Genomic DNA, 25513 nt, shown 5'->3' with positions numbered 1-25513 from the left:
AAAATAAATTTCAAGGTATCCTCTAGTTTTACAAACATTATTTTTCATTTTATTTTGCATGTTCGAAAATACCGAGTTTCATAATCAAATAAGGGTTTGATTCTTTACCTGAGAGATACCTATTTCCCGACGAAGCTTCTTCAACCTTTCTCATGTCGTTCGGAGCTTCTTTGGTGCAAAAACGATGGTGGGTGAATAGCCGCAGGAGAGAGGCTAAACATGGTCTTTTGGTTCTGATGAAGTGTAGCGTATGAGAGAAGAGCCAGGAGAGGCTAACGTTGGAAATGCATAAATGGAAAATAGTGGGCCTTTAATTTAAGTTTTTTTTAGCTTTGCTTTGCTTTTCAACTTGACTGGCAGTTCAAAAAATCTAGAATCCCACCGACAATTTAATTTTTTTTTTAAATTACTATTACTTTCACATCTGGTCCACTTTCCCATCAAATTTACTTTGTCTTTGATTTATTTATTCATTTTTTAAAAAACTAACTCAAAATCTACTTTATATCCGGTTTCTTTGTTGTAAAAAAAAGTCCTTACATTTGGTATTTCTTTGAGGTTTTATATCCGATTACAAAAGGGTTACAAATGTAAAAACCTCAAAAAAATCATCATTCTATGATTTTCTTTTGATTTCATTTAATTTATTATTTTATTATAATTTATTATTTTTATTTTTATGTTTTTTCTTTAATTTATTTAATATTTTTTATCTAATATTTTCGACTCTTTTAGAAAAATTCCGACCAGTCAAAGGTAAGTAATTCGAATCCGGTTATTAAAATTTAAATTTAAATTTTTGCAATTAAGACAACCGATAAATTAATTGGTACCAAAAGGGCGGTTCAAGGGTGCTAATCCTTCCTTGACCGTAACTGACTCCCGAGCCCGACACATTTCTGGTAAAATGCAGATCAGGTAAGATGGTGTCCGATCTACCTAAATATCGTTTTAAAATGATCGGTGGTGACTCCTAACCCATTTAATCCAAGTCGAAGCCCAATTCCGGGGCCTAACCGAAAGACGGTTACGACAGTCATGAATTTAAATATGTGCACTTTGTCTTTATTTCAGTTAATTACTCAGCATATACATTTTTTAATATCACAATTTAACTTTTTTTTTCCTTTTGGATTGAGCATATTAATTTACAAATCTAACATTTTTAACTTTTTAAGGGTATTCGTCTAAATCAATCAGAGGTAAGTAATTTGGATCAAAATTTTACCTTTTAATCTAACTTGCAGTTTTCTTAATTAAAGACAACTGGAAATTGATTAGTACCGAAAGGGCAGTTCAAGGGTGCTAACCCTTCCTTGATTGTAACCGACTCCCGAATCTGACATATCTTTGGTAAGATGCATATTAGGTAGGAAATCTAGGTATCCGATCAACCCATTTTTAAAAAAAAATAAATTATTGGTGGCAACTCTAACGTTTTTTTAAGTCGAAGCCTAATTCTAGGCCCACCCGAAAGACGGTTCCGACAATAGTCTAACCTGTAAAACTAAGAAACTTTTACCCAGTAAATTTCTAATAGAAAATGTGACATATATTTCTTTCACGTTTACATAGTCTTCCTTTAAAATTTAAAAAATTCATCTACTACCATAAAATTTTATGTTCATCTTTAATAAAAATTTACACTGATAATATTCTCTGTGGACTTAGCATGGAAAATTTTATACTAAGAGATTGACATATATCAAAAGTGCAATATATTTAATTTTCTTTTAATTTAATATAATAAATTATTGCTTGAGTTATTCAATTTTCTAGAAAAAATGATTTTGTTATAAATTTTGTATTGTTATAAATATAGAATATGTTGTTACTTTTAAAATTAAAATAAAAAGTTAAATTTTGAGTCATTATACATGACACCATTTGATTTGAGGGTTTTAATTTATTAAAAGTAGGACCAAATTGATAGAATATATAAGTAACAATGACCAAATGTGTAATTATACCAAACATTTTAATTGCCACATCAACTTCTCCATTAAATATTAACGACATGTTGCTTAATTGAATGCATTTAAATAGTTGAGTAACCTGATTAACAAAATTTAAAAATATTGGTCAAATTGAAAAGGGATAATAGTTAGGTGATCACTGGTATAGTTTACCCTCTATTTTAAATAATTTATCTTTAAATTTTAACTAATTTATAATTATACATTGAGTCCTTTAGAATTTAATTTTTTATAAATTAAATTAATGATGCTCGTCGTTAATAGTGCTCATCGCTTCTCGTCAAGCATAGAAGAATCATCATAATTCAAAATTATAAAATATCAAAATTTAAGAAGAGTGTAACTATGATAAACATAAATATATAAGATTTTTTTGTTCGTTAAATACCATAAAATTGGGGATTTTTTTAGGAAGAAACAATTACAAATGAATTATTGACATAAAAAAAGTAGAAAATTATAAGGTTTTTTTTTGTTAAATCTTGTCAAGAGAAAATATTTTTTTCTAGATTAGTATTTTTTTTTTCAAAATGTAGATCCCAGATTTTGAGATCCTATAACATATCATATACTACACTTATTAATGAACGAACCTGATTATCAAATATAAAATATCTGAAGGAAAATTTTCTGAAATTATGTTTTATGATCAGCTTCATAAATAAAATTTATCTCTTCTACTGTTTTGTTCGTTTTCAGTTATCTAATTAATGTGCAATATAATATACTAAAATTTATTATATAAGCAATTAGTATAAACATCCTCTTGTTTAAAATGATTTATTATAGAATCTATTAAGTAACCTTACTCGTGAAAAAAATATTATCCTCTAAATATCTTAAATTCAAACAATTACGTCTGTAAAATGTATACATTGTCAATGAGTATGTGAAATGTGTAAATTGTCAATGAGCCTAATATAAGGTTCTAAAACCTAAAAAGAGTAAGATATCCCTAATTAAATACATGTATATACAAAAACTCTATTTGTTCTCAAGTTTGAAATTGGGTTTGTAATGTCTAATAACTTGCTATAACGTGATATTATGATGGATGACTTTAATGGTAAGACTACTAGTCGTCGACTTTATGGGCAATAACTTAACTATACACGACCTATTTTTCGTGAGATTATATGGATACTTGATATTTAGATATTTTTTATACATATCTGTCCAATTAACTATGTTCATTATTGACTTTTATATTATTTTTTATTTTTAACTTATTATTATTTAAAATTTATTATTGATCAAAATATAAAACTATATCTGAAAAAGCTTTAAATCAAGTAATTTTTAAATACATATTTTATAAAATTTAATTATTTAAAATAATCATGGTCAATTTAAAGATTCAATAATGAACATAATTAATAGGACAGTAGGATTATTATATTAAATTTTAATATATTATCGATGACTATTATGATACCATTATGTTATGTATATAAATTTGGAAAATGATGCTAGAATCTATTGTTAGTGATATGTGTGTAAATCTCTATGAGTGTCAATTAATGATTTGTTTATAGAAATTATGATAAATATCGGAATCTTTCATGTTTATATTGTGATCACATGTTTACGTTTATAAATTTCGTGAAGCATAGTAGAATAGATGTATACAATTAATCTCTGTAAAACTCAACATCTGGAATTATTTTTCATGTACAAATTATTAAATTTTGGTTTGAGTTAAGGCAGCGACATCATTGAATAGTTTTAACATCGATTATCTCAAAATATAGGCATATGAAAAATCTTATGTGACTAAACTCTATGGTAGAGAAAGTTTATAAGCTACACTTCCAACACATTTTATATAGACCAATAAATTAGGGACTAAGCTTTCCTTTCTTAGGGATGGAAATGGGTCGGGTTGGGTTAGGTTTTTGGTCAACCCGACTCGAAAATATATATCCTTCATTCGAATTCAATCCGGCCCGAAAATTATATATATCTTCTATTGACTCTATCTAACCTGAAAAATATATATCCTCCATCGATTCCGATTCGACCAAAATTTTTAGAGTATAAATCTGACCTAACTCGACCCGACTCTGTATAAAATAAGAATTTAATTAAAAAATAATAATTTTTAAAGGAAATTACATTATTATTCACGGGTTAGAGTTTTCTCACCCTCCACCTGAATCCGACCTCACTCCCTTATAAAATGAAACCCGAACCCGATTTTTTTATTAAAAAATTGGACCCTATTGAATTGAGTTGAAACCCGTCGATTTCTGATTAAATTACCATCCCTAACTTCTCTTGCTATTTTCTTTTAATGAAAGGCTTTCAAAACTACCCTCTTCCCAGTTTCATACTTAATATCTTTACATTTTAAGTCTATAAAGGATTTATGCCTATTAAAGAAGCTTTTAGATTATTTCGAATCACTTTGATCATTTCTTTGATTTCACTGATCATTTTAGGGTCCATCGATTTGTTTCCATTGAGTTAGGACCATGAGAGTGGTGTACGGCACTTTTAGTCATACAAAGCTTCTAACGAAGTCATCTTTTATATTAGAATGAAATCTATTGTTGTACGCAAATTCGATTAGAGATAGAAATTAATTCTCCCATATTCCATTAAAGTCAATAACACGTGCTCAAAGAATATATTCAAACGTCTATATATGATTTGAGAATATGAGAATTAATATGTAAATTCATTTGAGTCATTCAGTTCACAAGGAATTCACTTGAATAACTATTTCAGATTGTCCATTAGAAAGAGAGTAGAATATAATACTCAGATTAAATCAGGTTCCTGGATTTAGTCAATCTAATCGTTAATTTAAAGTCTAGTGAGAGAAGACCCAGGCGATTTCAAATTTTAAATTTCCACGAGCTCAGGCGTTTGTGATAGATTTTTATTCTCTCCACCGACATCCTCTTGTTGTCCGCCGCCGTCGTTCGCCATCCGCCAATGCCGTCAGCCGTCCGCCTCCACACTCAGACCATCGCCGTTTTTTCCTGGGAAGATCGTCGGCCCACGGTGATTTCAAATCTGGCCTTAGATTTGTGTTTGAGACATTCAATCGATACAGATCTTTCACGTGGTTCTCCGCCGATTTACGTGGCGCTACCTCAGGTAAGATTACGAGTAAGGTGAAAAGATCTGTTGGGAAAAATTGCGTTACGGTGATAATCTTCAATATTCCAGAGTTTCTTCATCATCAAGGTCTTTGGCTATTATTCGACAAATATGGCGAGGTGGTTGATTCTTTTATCCCTAACAAAAGAAGTAAGGGAGGAAGTAGGTTTGACTTTGTTCGCTTCACCAGATAAGAGGACGCGAGGAAGGCTATCAACTGTGCTGATAGATATAGGATTTAAGGTAATAAAGTTAGAGTTTTCATGGTGAGATTTCAACCTCGTGAAGCTTTCTGGAGAAAGAAGTTTTCTGGTCCAAAACCAACTGAGGCCAAGAGTAGAGTGGAGGATGTTAGTCATTCAGAGGCTCCCATTGTCGGTTTTGTTAACGACGATAAGCTCTTAACTCTTAGAGATAGCTTGGTAGGTTAGTGCAAAAAAATTATAAAAATGAAAGAGTTGGCTGCTATTATGCACAAGGAAAGCATTTTAGGTCCGAAAATTATGAGGTTAAGTGGGTTAACAATTTTAATCATATTTGAAGATGAAGATAGTAGGGATTATACTCTAAATAATCAGATTGGGGCGTTGAAAAATTGCTTTGACAAAGTGGAAGTGTGGTCGAAAAATTTTCAGTGCAGTAGCCGTCGGGCATGGCTTTCGTGCAAAGGGATCCCACTGTTTGTGTGGAGTCATTCCACCTTCAGATATATTGTAGGAAAATGGGGAGAAATTATCTCCATTGAGGAAGGGACCATAATTCCTGGCTCGTTTGATAGGGCTTTGTTTCAAATTATTACGAACTGCCAAACTCGAGTGGAAGAAACCTTTGATTTGAAAGTCGGGGAATGGATTTTTACAGTATATGTTTCTGAGTTTGAACCTTGTTTCAGCCCAGAATCTGTCTGAGATGATTCGTCTTTGATGGAAAAGGAAGTTGCCTCCCCGTTATCCACGGTGGGGGAGCTTGTTGATGTCTCGCCAGTAAAGTCTCCCGAGATGGAGGTATGTACTGGAAAAAACGTTGGAAATGGGTCCATGTATGGTAGTCATATTAATTTTCTTATGTCAGTAGATGTTTTGGGAGAGGGGGAGGTAGTCGCAAATGAAAAGGAAATTGTTGGGCTTGATGCTTCACAAATCTTGGAGAAGGGTGCACTACTCAATAAAAATTCAGGTTCTGGGGTATCGGGAGATGAACATCATAATATCGTTTTGGCAGATTGTCTTTTGGGAGAGACAGAGGCAATTGGTGATAGGGTCTCGTGTCAAATTGAAGATTTGGAAAATAACCAGAGTATTAACCGGAGATTGGTTGAGTGTTATAATTTGAATTAACCCGGTGTAGGTCATCCTGCTGGCAAAGATCAGTTTGAGCAAGAGTATGAGCATCCCTTTCCAGATTATTTATCAAAGGTACCTAAGTGCTCACGATTGAATGTTAGAAGAAAAAAATATAAATCGATGTGTGACATTCCGAAAAAGGTGTTAACTGTCGCAGAGAGAAATAAACACGATCGAGCTCAAAAGAAACAAAAAAGGAAGAACCGTGTTGCGATGAGTTTGGATTTGCGATCTATTTCATTCTCAGACTCGGATTTTAGCAATCGTAAATAGGTTATAATGAGAGAATCAATCAGAGCTTTGGATTTTAGCATCGACGGAGATGATCAAGAAGTGGTGCTTGAATGTACAAGGTTGAAGGGGATAGATAGATTGTAGATAGTTGCTGTTGTAGTAGTGATAATTTTGGCTAAAGTTGTGATTTGGTGAGGTACATGTTGTTAGGTGGAGATCGTTAGAAGTTTGACTTGATGGAGAGTATAGATCGATATTTTATGATGGTCCTCATCTCAATCTTTTGGATTCATGTTTTTGATGTTGTGGGTGCTAGTTGTCTGTTCTTACCTTCGTATGTAGATATTCTTGTCGCGTTTGGGTTGTATAGTATTCGACAGTGATCTCTGTTCGATTACGGAAGGCTCTGGTTTGTTTTCATTTTGCCTTGTTATATGGATGGGGTTTGGGTTTTCAAAACGTGAGTAGGGCGTCATTTAAGATAAGGGAAGTTTAAGCAAGTAGTTTATGTTGGTGGCGTTCTGTTCATGGATGTAAGCGCTTGACTTGGAGATAGGAGGTGTTTATCTTTGTTGGGGAGTGATTGTATTTTGGACTTTGTCCCTTGGTGCTGCGTTTTGAGTGCCGGGTTGAAGATTGATGAAGTTATGTAGTGTTATGTTGCTGTGTTTTAGCAGGTTTGGTGAACCAGCTTTCTGCTGCTGTTCGAATACACCTCATTGCTGTTGTGTTTGTTTTAGATCATTTTTTGCTGTCCATTTTATTCTAATTCTCTCTGCTGGTTGGAATGTATCGGTGTTAGGATGTGTTGGGTTGTGGTTTGGGTTTTGTCTTGTGTGATGTAAGAGATATTCTTGTATAAGATTCTTTTTCACCTCAAGGTACACTTTTTTTCCTCCATTTAAGGTCATGAAGTTTTTTTTTAATGAGGTCCTTGAGATGGTGTACTTTGTAATTGTTTATAATACAAAATACCTTCTTTAAAAAAAAAAATCAAGTTCCTGGGCCTTCTTATTAGGATTTACAAAAGTGATATGTAAATCATTGATCTCGATAAGAGTTAATGGAAATTAGGACGCGTGAAATCTTATAAATTTTTAGATACATAATTTGACTAATCTTTTAAGATTAAGATTGATTTGAAACGAAATGAAATATGCAAATTTAGTTAATTGGTCAACTATCACCCAAACAAAATCATCCTTTCTTAGGGTCATAGGTAAATTGAAAACGAGCTCTATAGTTATTCGTTTTCGCTTTCATTGAGGTATTTCGATAGATTGAATTTCTTTATAGAAAAATTGGTGTTCAACTTTTAACAATTGACACGTCAGACGTTTGGAAACAAATTTGGTGATAATTTTCTTCACCCCAACCACCAGTATTGTTCCCAGAGATCTTGATACATCTTGGTAGTTCCAAGATACATAGCAAAGGAACTATTGTGAGCTTCTCGGAGAATATCAGACTTTAGTTTAGGGTTTTCGAGAACCCCAAAAGCAAAAGCATCCAATCAGAGTTCAAAGAGAATCCAGAGTTGGCATAAGTGTCAATTTGATCTGGGATAGTTTTCAATCTTTTATCGAATTATTGCAAGTCATGGATTCGATAAACAAAAGTGGACCTAACTCAGATTTTCGCGTTTCCATATTGTTGTTACATACCAAACCTACAAGTACCCTCCTTTATTGTGTATATAGCTATATATTAGATTCCATACCTACAAGTACAAATAATGAACACACGCGCGCGCGAGCATATATATATATATATATATATATATATGTTAAAATTAATTATTTTTAATTAAAATAAAAATATTGAAACATAAGATATAGAATATGTAGAAAAGGTCCCGTGCCATCGGATTTCAATCAAAGTTACCCCCATCCATCAAATAATTAAATATTCAGAAAGCAAGTTGAGGGTCATCAGTCTTGAAGACAACACCAATTAGTACGAGGGTACAAACGAGTCTCAAAATTTTCCCGGAATTACCCAGCTCTCCACCCCAGAATGGTCTGTCCGTACGGAAAATCTAGGCAACGGATCAGGTTAGGATTGAATTTTTATGAACCCGAAATGATTCAATAATATGTACCATTCACTCGATATGATCCAAAAATTTTATATTTTCAATCTAACCCGATTTAAAAAATATATACTCTCCACCTGAATCTAACCCGACCTGACCCACTCGGTATAAAATAAAGATTTAATTAAAAAATAATAAAAATTTTAAGGAAATTATATTATTATTCTCGGGTAGGGTTGAATCAGAATTTTTACACACTCCACTTGAACACGAACCCACCCCTTAAAAAATCAGATCCGACCCGACACTGAATTTTGTTTTAAATATAACCTTATCGGATCAGTGTCGAAACAATTTTTAAATAAAATAAATTTAATTATTTTATATTTTGATTTAAAATCTCGTCTCGAATATTTTGGTGTTTTTCTTTTTAAATTAGATAAAACACAATTTAAGGAGTCGCTACCAATATTTGATTGGACACCTAAAATATTTTATTATTTTAATAAAATTTATTTTAAAAATGATTAAAACAACAAAAAAAGGGTTTGCATATCGGAGAATAAGTTCGGAAGTCGCTTACGTGTGAGGAAAGATTAGCACTCCCACAACGGCCTAAATCGGTACCTTGTCCATTAATTATTTGTCTTTGCAATAAAATTCATATTTTTAGATTTAATTTAATTTAAGATCCCATAAAATAATTTTTTTTTAATTTTGGAATGAAATACATAATATTTAATTATTTCCTATCGAAAGGAATTAATCTCTCGTATCTTGAGACAATCAATTCCTACTCCAATCGAAACAAATAAATATTATAATTTTACCCTGATATTCAAAATGCAAGAAATGAAATGAAATTAATTTAAAATTACCAATCATTTTAGAAAGAAAAATAATATTCGATTTATTTAAAAACTTTGAGATCGAACCTTAGATAAGTTCTAACGATCTTTTCTCAAAGAATTTAAATATATGAACATGTTATTTTCCTTTCATTCTCGAATTTTAAGTATAATTAATTTTTAAAGTTTGACTTAATTGGACTTTCTTTCATCTTAAAATATTCGAAAGTGACATTCTTTATTAGTTAAGACAATCATTTCCCAATAATTTTAAAATAAACAAATTTTATCTTTAATCAAATTATTTTAATTAAAGTCGAGTTATGCTTATGAGGTTATCATACATGTTAGATAAAATATAACTAAATTTAGATGCACATATACATGCAAATATAATAAAAAATAGGCTTTATGACCAAAATAAAATGCGAATAAAATGTGATAATCAAAATAGAATAACAAAAGACTTCATTTAATGACCAAAACAAGAAATCACAAAGCCCAAGGGACCTAATACATAATTATCCTACATAAAAAAATGCACTCTAGTCCCTCCCCAAAACTACATCGTTTGAGAGGGTATATAAACCCTAAACCAACTCAAAATTAAGGGAAAACCCTTATTTCTTCATTCTATCTCTGTTAACTTTTGAGAGAGAGAAAATTCTCTTTTTCTCTGGTTATGGCAGCCCGATCGACCGTCGTACATCGGCATCGGCGTCGGTGACCATCGTTATCCACCGTCCATGGCGGCTGGAAAACCTTAAAACCCTTCCAAACACTCTTTTCAACCCCACAAACCCAAATTCAGCCTTGCTTTCACCCAAATACTACCCTAGTGCTGTAGATCTAAAATTTCACCCAAAAACTCCGATGACGTTTGATGTTTCCGATGACGGGCGAGGCTTCGAGGGTAAGACTCATCCTCTTCTCTGTTTTTTTCTTTACGGTGTTTTGGTTGTTGTGGTATTTGTTGTTTGTGGTTCTGCCCTCATTTCAGTTGTCTTTGTTGTTGCTATTGTTCCTTGTTCTTCTTCTTGCAGGTTGGTTGGAGTTTTTATAGGACCTCCGATTAGCATTTCGAACCGATCTGATGGGGGGTTCCCTCTGAGTCACTAGGAATATGGTGGTGACTAGCTAAGGGCGGCCGATGACTCAACAGGGACGACCGGTGATGTGGTTGAGTGCAATAATTGCACCTAGATCTTTTGGGATATGGCCGGTGACTCACCAATGTCGGTGGCTGACTGAGGCGGTTGGAAAATATTAGGATAAATACCTATTTTGATCTCATCTGGGCCGTTGGATTGGCCACAGATCCCACAATCTTCATTTGGCGGCAATGACTCCTTAAGGGTGGTAAACCATAGCTGTTGTTTGATCTGGACCGTCAGATTGGTTCAGATCTGACAGTTACAGGCTTGTAGCGGTGCTGGACAATAGTATGAAACCCTAATGGGTCTTCACTCTGGGCTACAACTGTAACATCCTCAATACCGAGTTAGTGATCAAGTTGTAAAGTTTCAGAATTTGGGGACTAAAGTATAAGAATGAAATAGTTCAATGCTTATTGGATATATATGATGAAGGTTAATTAGTAATTATTAAAGGAAATTAAGGGTTAAATGGTCATTTGACCAGAAAGATTTTTATATTCCTTTTTAAGGGTAATATAAACGTGGGATATGTGAGAACCATCCAGAGTGCTCTTCTCCTTTCTTCTTCTTCATACGTGGGAGAGCAAGGCAAAGGTAAGTTTAATTTCAGTTGGTTAATTCTTGAGTTTTAAGCTTAGTTTTGATTCTTTGGGTATTAAATAAGCTTAAGGAAAGCTTATATGAGATTTAAACAATAAGATAAAGGAATTATGAAGGAATTTGCCATATGAGTTTTAAGATGAAATTTTGATATGGTATGGTTGTTGAAGTTTTATGGATGAATTTGACTTGTCATCAATCTAATTAAGAAGTATGAAGTGTTAGAATGGGAATTAGAACACATTGAAAATTTGGTATGATTTTTGAATCTTATATGGATGATAGGATTTTGAGGTTTAAGATGAAATAAATGAATATAGATTGGTTTAAGTATGTGTACTAGAGTTAAGAATGAAAAGGGGATGATATATGAAGTGTTTGAGTGGAAATGAAGTAATTTTCGGGTTGAAAATATGATTTCTGGGCAAGGGGAATCGGTACCCATTCAAGGGGAACCGATACCCCTTCAAACGAACAACATTTCCAGAATGGCATGAGGGAATCGATACCCCCATAGTAGGGAACCGATTCCCCCTAAAGGAAAATGTGAATATTGGTTTAATAAGTTCGTTTAAGTTGCTAGTATCCAATTACAAGGTGTAGGTATCTAATGATTGCCTCAAAATGTACATGTATGTAGATTCTACGCATAAAGCAACTCCGGAACGTTTGGCAAGTAAGATCGATCAAGGAAAGATAACAGATCGATATTGACTAGTGAGGCCAGGTGAGTGCGTACTATTAGAATATACGTATTGTGTATGGAAATTTGACTTGCGACAAGTCTGTTTCCAATATGTTGAATATATGATTGTATGATTATGTTTATATTACATGAATATGTTTAGTTGTATTACATGTTAGGTGGTATGAATTTATATGATATGTGTTATATGGCAATGATTTATATGATAACAAGAGAAAGGATATAAATTACATGAGTTAGATATATATATATATATATATAGGAATTGTATAACCAACTTATGAGATTAAATGAAAAGTGAGATAAGTTAAATAACATTGATTTATAGGGCAATATAAGAATGATATATAAATGAGGAGACATTGACAGAAGTGATTATATGAATATGTAAATAAGTTATATGGAGAGGATATATGAGCGGAATTGAACATATAATACATGAGTCATATGGTAAAGATTTATGAATCTATAGGAAAATGTTATGGGAACTATGTGATGATAAGTTATGAGAAAATATTTATATAGGTAACAAGCTATGTGATATACTTGGTGTATGAGAATCATATGAGAATAAGAGATGACAATGAGTTACATGCCAGATGAACACAAGAGAAGTGTTATAAGCTACGTGACAGATGATTATGAAATCATACGAAAAGTGAAATGTACATGTGAATACATGTTAGTGAAATAAGCTATGTGAACTAGTATAAATAGTATATGTGATTACATAAGTTATATGATATAAACATGTGATATAAGATATAAGCTAAAGAATTATAGGATATGAGATAAGACAGACATATGTGGTTATAAGAGACATGATATGAAAAATAGGAGAAAAGGAAAATGTGATATGTGAAAGTGAACTATATATATATGAATATGAGAAATGATATAAGCCATGTGACATGATCTATATGATTACATGAATATGCAATATGTGATACATGTGATATGATATGAAGTATATGGTTACACATACATGTGGTATGTGACAGAAGAGAAAGAACAAGTGATATGAAATGTTATAAATGATAATGCCCATGTTATGTGATATGAGAGCTAGGGGTATAGTTGGCATGCCAAGAGTCGAGGGTTTACCTATGTTTTACGAAACATATGGACAGTTTTACCTATGTCTTTCGAGACATATGGACAGTATACCTATGTTCTAAGGAACATATGGACAGTTTACCGAGGATCTTTATGACCTCTGGACAGTTACCGAGGATCTTTATGACCTCTGGATAGTTACCGGGGTCTGTGTGACCTCTGGATAGATCCTTCGGGACATTTATATGAGCTGTGGTGACAGCATAGTGGTGCACAACCTCAATAGACTCACATATCTACAGTTCTCACAGGTGCACATGGGCTAATAAGAGATAACATGGAATGTAATGTATAAGATATATGTGATGTATATACTTATGGTGATATGTCATGTGTTGCTTGAATTATGATGATGTTGATAAAGATAATAATATACATGGGCAATGCAATTGGAAGACAAACGAAAAGTGAAAGTAATACAAGAAGATATGTTGCGTGTGTGTATGACATGATTATATATATTGTTATCATGCAATAGATACATGCATATTGAAATGTCATGATTCAATGGTATGAATGCACGTTCATGAATTTATTGTTATATGTTTAATTATTGCCTCACTAAGTCAACGACTTAGCGTGTGATTGTTTCACACGTAGGTTTCGAGAAGAATAAAGAGTAATGCGGAGCAAGACAGGTCAGTTCTCCTTACCAAATGTCAGATCAGAAAATGTATGTACTGTATACAGAGTGTAGTTGGCATGTAGTCTAAAGATATAAATGGTATGAACTCTGATATCTGTTGTAAACGTTTTGAAATAATTTAAATGTTATCAAAGTTTTTAAATTACTCACTATTTTATACGAATAAATGTTTGAAAAGTCAATGTGACACTTCGGACTCGTATCCGGATCGGATACGGGTTGGGGGTGTTACATTTAATGGTATCAGAGCCAAGGTTTAGCCGATTCTCGGCATAAACCGAAGTCCAAAGTGTCATAAAAGGTGTACATGCCAACATAGATTGAAAAATTTCTGATCTGATTGTGTAAGGAGTATGTTGTCTTGCTAATAGAATAAGAATAGTTTAATACAGTAGAAATCCGATCGTGATAATTTCGAAGTAAGTGAAAGGTGATATTCCTGATTGTGATAGCTATTCACCTGCCCTGGCCAGGCAGGATGAAGAGCGGACACCTCAGGAAATGCCTAGTAAGATCAAAAGTTGATTTCAGAAAGCTGAAATTATATCTGAATAATGATAGAAAGTTTTCATCGTTTGGAATCGGAAACACGATATAGAGTAGTTTTGTTATTATGTGGATAAGATAGAATATGGTGAACAGGTGTCACCATAAGAATGTTAAAAAGATCTAATGACGTGATGAGTACGTATAGAAGAACTCAAGGATAAGTGCATCAGTGACAAGTGTATAAGATGTATAAAGTCAGAGTTTATGAGTTTGAAACAAAGTGATAGTATTGCGCATGAACAAGATTATGTTTATGATAAGGGTTTGCAGTTAAGATGGAAAGAGTTAGCATTGGCTAACTAGAGTATGTGATAAAAATGTACTGGAATTATAAGATTTTAAGATATTGTCAGGATATGATAACCAAATCCGCAATGGATCTGGATACAGTTGCATATTTGGATCATAGTAATGTGGTATAGTAAAGGAAAAGGAAGTAAGAATTTGTATATTTAAGTAAAGCTGAGGATTGATAAGAAGAGTTTGAGAATGTGTATATCGATGATCAGATTATAGGACACAGGAAGTCAGAATGTTGAGTTTAAGCAAAAGAAATGAAAGGGATTGATTTAAAGGATCAGATACGATAAATATGGGAGTACAGAGGACAATTTTGATATAGAAATAAGACAAGTGTGCAAGGTAATGTGAAAATATTGTTTGACTTCTTAAAGTATATGTTTAATCACATTGAAGAAGATTTAAAGTTGTGTTTGGTCAAATGATGACAAAATACAAATTGGTATGGTTATAAGGTAATTAGAGAGTTATGAAGAAATATATGGATTTATGATATAGAGTGATAAGATGGATGTACTGTCAACGTAATGAGTGACACTATATGGAATTTTAGAAAGGTCAAAGGAAAAATGCATAATTGAATGAGAGAAAAGACAACAATGGATTGGTATTACTGGTTATTGTTTATATGATAAACAACAGAAGATGAAGGTATAAACGAAAAAGATAGTCGGAAAACTAAAGGATTAAAAAGTAAGTTTCTTATGATGATAAGAAAGTATAAGTCAGGGAAGCAACATAAGAACATTAGAAGATATGTTATTACTAAGATGTGCAGTGAAAATCCGAGGACGAATTTTCTTATAAGGAGGGGAGATTTGTAACATCCTCAATACCGGGTTAGTGATCAAGTTGTAAAGTTTCAGAATTTGGGGACTAAAGTATAAGAATGAAATAGTTCAATGCTTATTGGATATATATGATGAAGGTTAATTAGTAATTATTAAAGGAAATTAAGGGTTAAATGGTCATTTGACCAGAAAGATTTTTATATTCCTTTTTAAGGGTAATATAAACGTGGGATATGTGAGAACCATCCAGAGTGCTCTTCTCCTTTCTTCTTCTTCATACGTGGGAGAGCAAAGCAAAGGTAAGTTTAATTTCAGTTGGTTAATTCTTGAGTTTTAAGCTTAGTTTTGATTCTTTGGGTATTAAATAAGCTTAAGGAAAGCTTATATGAGATTTAAACAATAAGATAAAGGAATTATGAAGGAATTTGCCATATGAGTTTTAAGATGAAATTTTGATATGGTATGGTTGTTGAAGTTTTATGGATGAATTTGACTTGTCATCAATCTAATTAAGAAGTATGAAGTGTTAGAATGGGAATTATAACACATTGAAAATTTGGTATGATTTTTGAATCTTATATGGATGATAGGATTTTGAGGTTTAAGATGAAATAAATGAATATAGATTGGTTTAAGTATGTGTACTAGAGTTAAGAATGAAAAGGGGATGATATATGAAGTGTTTGAGTGGAAATGAAGTAATTTTCGGGTTGAAAATATGATTTCTGGGCAAGGGGAATCGGTACCCATTCAAGGGGAACCGATACCCCTTCAAACGAACAACATTTCCAGAATGGCATGAGGGAATCGATACCCCCATAGTAGGGAACCGATTCCCCCTAAAGGAAAATGTGAATATTGGTTTAATAAGTTCGTTTAAGTTGCTAGTATCCAATTACAAGGTGTAGGTATCTAATGATTGCCTCAAAATGTACATGTATGTAGATTCTACGCATAAAGCAACTCCGGAACGTTTGGCAAGTAAGATCGATCAAGGAAAGATAACAGATCGATATTGACTAGTGAGGCCAGGTGAGTGCGTACTATTAGAATATACGTATTGTGTATGGAAATTTGACTTGCGACAAGTCTGTTTCCAATATGTTGAATATATGATTGTATGATTATGTTTATATTACATGAATATGTTTAGTTGTATTACATGTTAGGTGGTATGAATTTATATGATATGTGTTATATGGCAATGATTTATATGATAACAAGAGAAAGGATATAAATTACATGAGTATATATATATATATATATATATATATATATATATATATATATATATATATATATATATAGGAATTGTATAACCAACTTATGAGATTAAATGAAAAGTGAGATAAGTTAAATAACATTGATTTATAGGGCAATATAAGAATGATATATAAATGAGGAGACGTTGACAGAAGTGATTATATGAATATGTAAATACGTTATATGGAGATGATATATGAGCGGAATTGAACATATAATACATGAGTCATATGGTAAAGATTTATGAATCTATAGGAAAATGTTATGGGAACTATGTGATGATAAGTTATGAGAAAATATTTATATAGGTAACAAGCTATGTGATATACTTGGTGTATGAGAATCATATGAGAATAAGAGATGACAATGAGTTACATGCCAGATGAACACAAGAGAAGTGTTATAAGCTACGTGACAGATGATTATGAAATCATACGAAAAGTGAAATGTACATGTGAATACATGTTAGTGAAATAAGCTATGTGAACTAGTATAAATAGTATATGTGATTACATAAGTTATATGATATAAACATGTGATATAAGATATAAGCTAAAGAATTATAGGATATGAGATAAGACAGACATATGTGGTTATAAGAGACATGATATGAAAAATAGGAGAAAAGGAAAATGTGATATGTGAAAGTGAACTATATATATATGAATATGAGAAATGATATAAGCCATGTGACATGATCTATATGATTACATGAATATGCAATATGTGATACATGTGATATGATATGAAGTATATGGTTACACATACATGTGGTATGTGACAGAAGAGAAAGAACAAGTGATATGAAATGTTATAAATGATAATGCCCATGTTATGTGATATGAGAGCTAGGGGTATAGTTGGCATGCCAAGAGTCGAGGGTTTACCTATGTTTTACGAAACATATGGACAGTTTTAACTATGTCTTTCGAGACATATGGACAGTATACCTATGTTCTAAGGAACATATGGACAGTTTACCGAGGATCTTTATGACCTCTGGACAGTTACCGAGGATCTTTATGACCTCTGGATAGTTACCGGGGTCTGTATGACCTCTGGATAGGTCCTTCGGGACATTTATATGAGCTGTGGTGACAGCATAGTGGTGCACAACCTCAATAGACTCACATATCTACAGTTCTCACAGGTGCACATGGGCTAATAAGAGATAACATGGAATGTAATGTATAAGATATATGTGATGTATATACTTATGGTGATATGTCATGTGTTGCTTGAATTATGATGATGTTGATAAAGATAATAATATACATGGGCAATGCAATTGGAAGACAAACGAAAAGTGAAAGTAATACAAGAAGATATGTTGCGTGTGTGTATGACATGATTATATATATTGTTATCATGCAATAGATACATGCATATTGAAATGTCATGATTCAATGGTATGAATGCACGTCCATGAATTTATTGTTATATGTTTAATTATTGCCTCACTAAGTCAACGACTTAGCGTGTGATTGTTTCACACGTAGGTTTCGAGAAGAATAAAGAGTAATGCGGAGCAAGACAGGTCAGTTCTCCTTACCAAATGTCAGATCAGAAAATGTATGTACTGTTTACAGAGTGTAGTTGGCATGTAGTCTAAAGATATAAATGGTATGAACTCTGATATCTGTTGTAAACGTTTTGAAATAATTTAAATGTTATCAAAGTTTTTAAATTACTCACTATTTTATACGAATAAATGTTTGAAAAGTCAATGTGACACTTCGGACTCGTATCCGGATCGGATACGGGTTGGGGGTGTTACAACAACATTGGGTCTGAACCGGGTCATTTGCAATCAGACCTGAACCCAAATTTTTGGACTTGGACTACTGGACTTGGACGTTGATAGGAATTGGACTTGCAATAAAAATATAATTAAATAATAATAATAATAAAATGCAAATATATAATGATATATTTTTTAAATTTCAAAAACTATATTATTATTATTATATATATTTTTTATCTTATATTTTTTACTATTATATTTTATTTTTAAACCATATACTATGTTTTCTAAAACTATATATATATATATTCCAAACTGTTATTTTATAAAACTATATTATCTATATTTTCAAAACTATACTATATATATATCAAAATTATATTTATTTTATGAAACTATACTCTAAGATGAAAACACATGTCTACAATCAGATTGGATCGGAACCAGTCGGATTCAAATAAAATTATCATCTTTAGTCCCATCTACTATTTTATCCATTCCCGTAAAAATTAATTCTTCTTCTTCTAATAATCAAACAGAAAACAATATGAAAAATATTTATTTATTTGTTTTGGCAAGCCCTTCCTTGTCTGGGACATAAAAAGAAATCTTTGTATATTTCCCTTATCTCCCTTAATTCCCTTAATTCTCTTTTGTTTCTACAATTTGGTTGCTTTTTAAGTTTTCTTTCTTATTTTCAAGTACTACCACCACCATCACTCACATCACCCCAGAAAAGCAATTTAATTCGAGAAAATACATAAATTCCGACCAATCAAAATCCACCTCTTTCTTCCATTTTCCATCCTAAATGAGCAAGGATTGGTAAGTCCTTTTCTTGTCTTTTGCAACTAGGGTTTGATTCAATGGTTCCTTCCTGATGTCATTTTTTATAGTATTTGATTCTGCTGGCATACTTCGGAAAGTAGAAAACAGTTATGCAGCTAATATCTTTATCACGGTTCCTATGTTTTCTATTTATATCTCTTTGCCATATACATTTTCTTGGTACTTGGAACTACATTTTTTTGTTGTATTTCCTTTGGTTTGAGCTGAGAAGCTGAGATCTCTAAGTATTTTGGGTTTGATTTCTTGTGACTAAGCACCAATTTTGTTTATCTGCTTCGTAGCTTAGTAAAGGAACTTTTTTTTCGTGTTCAGATTTTGATTTTCCATGGAAATTATTGTTGCTGTCCTTGTTTACTTGAACAACACTTGGGTTTGTTCTTTGTTTTCAGGGTTTAGATAAATTATTGTCCAATATGACGAGAAAAAAGATTGAGATAAAGAAGATACACAACACTGCGGCGAGGCAGGTGACTTTCTCGAAGAGGAGAAAAGGGCTTTTCAAGAAAGCTCATGAGATTTCCACTCTGTGCGATGCTGAGGTTGCTCTTCTGGTGTTTTCAGCCACCGGCAAGCTCTTTGAGTACTCCAGCACCAGGTTTATTTTCCATGGCTCTTCCCTCTTGTATCATATATATATATATATATATAAATGTGGTTGTATCATATTCATGTGTTCTGTACCTGCTTGTTTTTTATGGTAGATTTGGTTTGAGATGAACTGTGGGGGTGAGAAAGGTTAATTGCTTTGGAACAAGATCTGCAGAATCGAGAGAACTGTATAAACGTCTAATTTCATGATTACTAGAAGCTTATATTTCTATTAAAAATTAAAAAACAAAAAACTTGTTTAAATTATTCATGTCAGAAACTGAGTGGGTCTTAGGGTTGGGAGCCTGGCAACTGAGAAAGGCGATTGTTTTATCAAACTTGTTGATTTCTAGTTCCTAGTTTCTTGAAACCTTGTTTCAAGCTTTCCATGTACCTTCAATTCCCACTACCATTACAAGAACCTTTGACTCCAAGTTGATGTAAGTTCAGGATGCATTGCAATAAACCCACACTAGGTAAGACAATATAACCAGCATTGACCACTCAACCAATCAATGTATCTTAATGTGCAAGAGTTTTTAGTTTATACATGTAAATAGATATTAGATTAACAGTAAAAAGTAATAAGATATTTAAAAAAAAAACAAAAACATACATTCATATATTTATTTCCACTCATCAAACTATCTCTAAAAAGGTGTAAAACTTTTAATTTTACACCAAGTCTAATATATATATTATTAAGACAATCCATTAAATAAAAATGAAAACCCGAAAGCAAGGGTGCCCTGGAGTAGTAGAAACAAAAGCAAAATAACTTAGAAAAAGAGAATACATCAGATGGGCAATAAACATGGAAAGACAATTTCCCTAATTACATATGATGCATACTTATAAATATGGAAAACAAGGCCGGTTTTCCTCTTCTTTTTTATACAAAGGCTAGTCTCTACTTTTGCAAATGTACCTTGGATTGGTCGAGTTCAAGGTTCTAGGGTTCCTTGTAGTTTAATAATTATAATTTACAAGTTATTAATTTCCCTTATATTTTCCGTCTTAACATTTTTTCCCAACCAATAAATTCATGTTTTACTGCTGATATCACTCGGTTTAATAGATACTTGCAACCTTGCTATTCACACATGGATTTATTTAAAATGTTTTTTATTTTTACATTAAGTGTAATAGTCTAGAGTGATTATAAGGTAGTATCTATTAAAATGTTTTTTAGTCTATTAACAACTTACACACACCTTGAAGATGCATATGCTTAAATCTGAGTTCTCTAGAGAGAACAATTTTTTTATCCACCGAAATCACTAAATTAGTTCGATAAACTTATTATAATTTTTTTAAAGTTGAAAATATAATTATAATCGTTACATTGCAAGAATCCCAAGCAAACTACCGAGAAATTGCTCCTTAGATCACCATGCATACATCAAAGATTAAGATGTTCTTAAGTGATGCCCATAAGAGCGGATTAAACCTTACTTTATTATATGAATTAATTTTTATATTGAATGCATTGTTTTTACGGAACGTATTAAAAAATATTTCATTAACTGCATTTTTTTTGTCTAGTACGAGGCAGGTGATTGAAAGGCGTGGTTTACTACCGGAAAGGATTGACAAATTGGATTCAACTCCATCATTTTATCTGCAGGTTACTGGTGCTTTTAATTCCATATTTTCTTATTGGAATATATCATAGTCTTAAAGGATTCTTGGGTAAGGAGATAAGCTGTTGCAAACAAATGAAAAGGAATATATTTTTTTTGTAGGTGTAGAGAATGAGAATCATAAAATTAGGTATTGAATGGTGATAATGAAAAAGCACTTTCAGTTACAAAGATATTAATGATTTATTACTTATCCGGAAAAAAAGATATTAACGATTTATTAAAAAGAGTTTATGTTATTGATAAGAGTAAATAATGAACACGGATTTATTAAAAAAGAATATATATTTTTTGTCGGGTCGGATTCATGTAACATTCATTAGGACACAAATTAAAGAAATATGTCATATTCTCCGGTTATTTTCACCTTATCTACTTGGGTGAAGCAGTATCACATGAAACATCTGACATGGAATACTTCTTAGAGAAGACACTTTTCATTACAACCTTGTTTTATGAGTGAGTTGTTTTGTAACTGTTGTTATAAATGTCGGCTGTTTCAAGTAAAGATTGCTTTGAATAGTAGTTATTTTGAACATGAGTTGGTCCTCCAGTATGAAGTAATCCTTTAGGTGACCTAGTTAATTTATGGTGGCATGCATCGTTTGATGTCCGGGAAATCTAACATTGAATAGGAGATATTCTTAACATGAGTTGCTTTTGGAAAATGTCGTTTTGAACTTAGATGGTTATTTTTAGAGATTGCTATTCGAATTTTATTCGGTTTGATTCGAACAGTGCAATTCGTTTGATGAAGAACTAAAATAAGGAAAACAAAAATGAAGATCTATGATAGATGTGGAGGCTCTCAAACTGATAGACCTGTCGTGAGTGCAGGAAAGCGAGGTACAGTTCTATATGATTGTTCTAAATGAGTTATTCTGAGTGACATTTATTCTAAACATGAATTGGGTTACATGTAGTTATTTTTTAATGAAGGTTGATATTTTTTTGGTAAAGAATTTTGTATGATTGATAAAATAATATCATACAAAATAGAACATCGTTAGGGTTTCGTTAAAAAATCTTTCTAATCTTGATCGAAGTAAAAAAGTGTACCTAAATGATGTCAAGAAGATTCAACTCTCACGTCAGTTACGAAACACATGGGTCCCAACACTCAAATACAGTAAAAGCCTCTTTAAGAACGTTACAAATACAAATTACAATAGTTTTTTGAATTAACTTTAGAACAATCTCTAACGGAGAGAAATATTAGTATAAAACTTAAATATCTACTCGCAGACTATGCGAAGTCATCTATTTTTATTTGTAAAATAAAAAAGGTGAATGTGTATCAAAGATCAATCAGATGAATTATGCACATCTAAGAATCTTTTGCTTGGAGTATGTGAAAGTAGCACGTTCATGTTCTTTCTTTTGAATAACATAAGATATTATAAAATAATATTTGTTCAGAAATTTTCTTATCCATTAATGTACACAGACGTAAATATAACTGTTTGAACTTAAAATTTCTTAAAAGAAACTCTCTCCTTCAACCATTGAATCCACTTGATAGTATTTATTGTGAAACAGCGACATCTAGTAGCCCATTTCTCATCCTACTTGCTTGGAAACCGAAACCCATTTTAACGAACAAGTTTCCCTTCTGGTTTGTTTTAGCTTGAAAGCGCCACACGTAACATATTGAGCAAGGAAGTTGCAGAAAAGACCCGAGAACTGAGGTAAATATTTCTAGAGTATGGTAGGTTGGTAGTTTGTGGAATATTGGGTGTGACTCGATTGTATTGATTATATTCTCGTGGTAGTTCGGGTATATGTTGAGTTTAAAAAGATATTCTGCCTTTTTTAGTATTCTTAAATTTTTCGTCGTCTTTCGTTGGTATTTATCCTAGGTTTTAAATTCAATCTTGGTTGCAGTGTTTGTTTCAGTATCAATTTGGAGATCTTTTAGCAGAAAGATAAGGGGTATGACTCCAGTAAGAGAAATATTTTGGAGTTTTATGTTGCCTTATTATTTTTATTTAGGTGTCGACCTTGTACTAATTCCCTTGAAGATCGTTTTATATCCACTGTGTAGATTTTATATTAAATAAAATATTTGCTGTGTAAAAAAAATCTAAATATTTACTGCTTCTGTTGCTGCTGATATATGAACTGTCATGGTGATATTGTGCCATTCATTCATTGACAGACAGCTGAGGGGAGAAGAACTCGAAGGATTAAACCTAGAAGAGTTGAAACATCTAGAGAAATTACTCAAAACCGGCCTAACCCGAGTCACAGAAACAAAGGTTTTTCCAACTCCAACTGATCTCCTAATCTTTGCTTTTCAAAGGTTTTATTGCTAATGCTGAAGTTTGTTTCAGGATGATCTATGTTTGAAAAAAATCAGCAGCCTTAAGAGGAAGGTGATATAAATAGCTAATTTATAACAATTCCTAGGATTTATAAGTATTCCCGTGTATGCATGTCATGTTTTTTAATAGTATGCAGTAATTGTAAGGTATTATTTGGTATTATTTGTTCATATTCGTTCTTAGTCATTGATAATGCATACACCCTACAAATATAATTATTTGGATTCGGATTCACTAGAGAGAACAACGCTCTCTTTTATCACTTAGGCTGAGATAACCTCTGATTGTTAGACTATGGAAAGCAAATGCTTCTGCATTCAAAGAATTTAATGGCTATTTTATTGTTTTCTCAGTAACTTTTGTCTGAAAAAAATAACCTACTACTCATCGTTGTTGAATTTGAAGGGAGCAGAACTCAAGGAAGAAAACCAGAAATTGAAACAAGTGAGTGTTGAATCATTTTTGGAAACTTGGTTGTTTCTCGTTTTCAAGGTAGTTCTATTGTGTGACGGTTTATTTATAGTGGACTTTAATCTAAAATGTTATTTTGTCCAACCTAAAAACATATACAATTAATAATAATTTCAGTTACAACTGAAAATATTAAGTTACATCGATTTTTAACTTAAAATATTATTTGTTTACTCTAAAAGGTTACATAATTGGTGATAATTTTAGTTACAATTGATAATGTCTTGAAGGTAACTTTTAGGTTTGCAATCGGATAATCATGCAATTTACATAATTTGTTGTAGAGAACGTAATATGTTCAGTTTCTAGCTAAAATGTTATTTTGCCCAATTTAAAAAGTTTTGCTCTTGATATGTTTTTCGGTTACAATAGATTTTTATCATTTTTTGGTTGTATTTTATACTCGTTCATCGCTTTCAATATTGTATTTCACAATATGCTAGGTGGAGAACTTACCTCGTGCGGTCCAAGAAATTGTAGGGCATCAAGGCCAGCCATCAGAGCCAGTTGCCCTAGTTCACACATCTAGAGACCCTCGGCCTCATGGATACAACTATAGCTCTGATATTTTCCTCACACTGGGGTATGCAGTCCTAAAAAAGTAGGGTTATTTGTACTATATTGATAATATATGCTTATGTATCTGGTATAGTCCGACTTGAGATTATCATCCAATGCCTTTCTTTTTGCAGGTTACCTTTCCCTAACTGATAGAAAGATTAGAGGGGATGTTGTGATGAAATGATCATCTTCCTGCATAATGTCTTATCTTTGAAGGACCATTTTATCCAAGTAAATATAGAACCTAACTAGTTTATTTTAATGTACTTGTGTATCGATAGTCTCGAGATAATTAATTTTTATTGATGCTTAAGGAAGATGTTGAAAGGGGATATCCAACGCTATCTGCTTCCAGCAGTCAAATGTGTATAGATAAAGATCGCTCTAAAATAGATTTTTACATTATTCAGTATAAATTAATCAGATATCAATGATTAAATAAGAAAAACTAATTATTCGATTGAGATCTCCACGTCACTAGTGTTTGCTATAAGCTCTATTTTAAAACTTTTTGTTGCGGAATACAACTATCAGACAGAGTAAAATCGTAATTGATAATTTGAAAAAATAAAAATGAAGATAACGAAAACATAAATTTTACGTGGAAAATCCCTAAATAATATAGGGTAAAAATCACGGGCAAAGATATAAGAATTTTACT

General features: G+C 32.1%; 1 protein-coding gene across 3 annotated transcripts; it reads left to right on the top strand.

Moving 5' to 3' along the window:
* Window positions 1-19355: 19355 nt before the first annotated feature.
* On the top strand, window positions 19356-25178 carry LOC120114254 (MADS-box protein JOINTLESS-like). Of its 3 annotated transcripts, none has more exons than XM_039135222.1 (9): window positions 19356-19424; window positions 19655-19860; window positions 21399-21480; window positions 23123-23184; window positions 23655-23754; window positions 23830-23871; window positions 24226-24264; window positions 24735-24874; window positions 24984-25178. In XM_039135222.1, exons 2-9 carry the CDS (start codon window positions 19679-19681, stop codon window positions 25000-25002), a joined length of 666 nt encoding a protein of 221 aa, XP_038991153.1. In that variant the 5' UTR covers window positions 19356-19424; window positions 19655-19678; the 3' UTR covers window positions 25003-25178. The 3 variants fall into 3 exon arrangements, with proteins under 3 accessions (XP_038991153.1, XP_038991150.1, XP_038991151.1); XM_039135219.1 differs by having other exon boundaries at window positions 24226-24312; XM_039135220.1 differs by lacking the exon at window positions 19356-19424 and having other exon boundaries at window positions 19569-19860; window positions 24226-24312.
* Window positions 25179-25513: the final 335 nt, after the last annotated feature.

Source organism: Hibiscus syriacus, unplaced genomic scaffold (assembly GCF_006381635.1).
Source record: "Hibiscus syriacus cultivar Baekdansim isolate YM2019G1 unplaced genomic scaffold, ASM638163v2 tig00110221_pilon, whole genome shotgun sequence".
NCBI lineage: Eukaryota > Viridiplantae > Streptophyta > Magnoliopsida > Malvales > Malvaceae > Hibiscus > Hibiscus syriacus.
Note: the sequence above shows the minus strand (reverse complement) of the source record. Positions and strands in the feature narration are given on the sequence as shown.

Coding starts and splice junctions, on each gene's coding strand:
- LOC120114254 (XM_039135219.1), top strand. CDS start 19,679: ATGACGAGAAAAAAGATTGAGATAAAGAAGATACACAACACTGCGGCG. Junction 21,481..23,122: donor CTCCATCATTTTATCTGCAG/GTTACTGGTGCT, acceptor GGTTTGTTTTAG/CTTGAAAGCGCCACACGTAA. Junction 24,313..24,734: donor GGTTGTTTCTCGTTTTCAAG/GTAGTTCTATTG, acceptor ACAATATGCTAG/GTGGAGAACTTACCTCGTGC.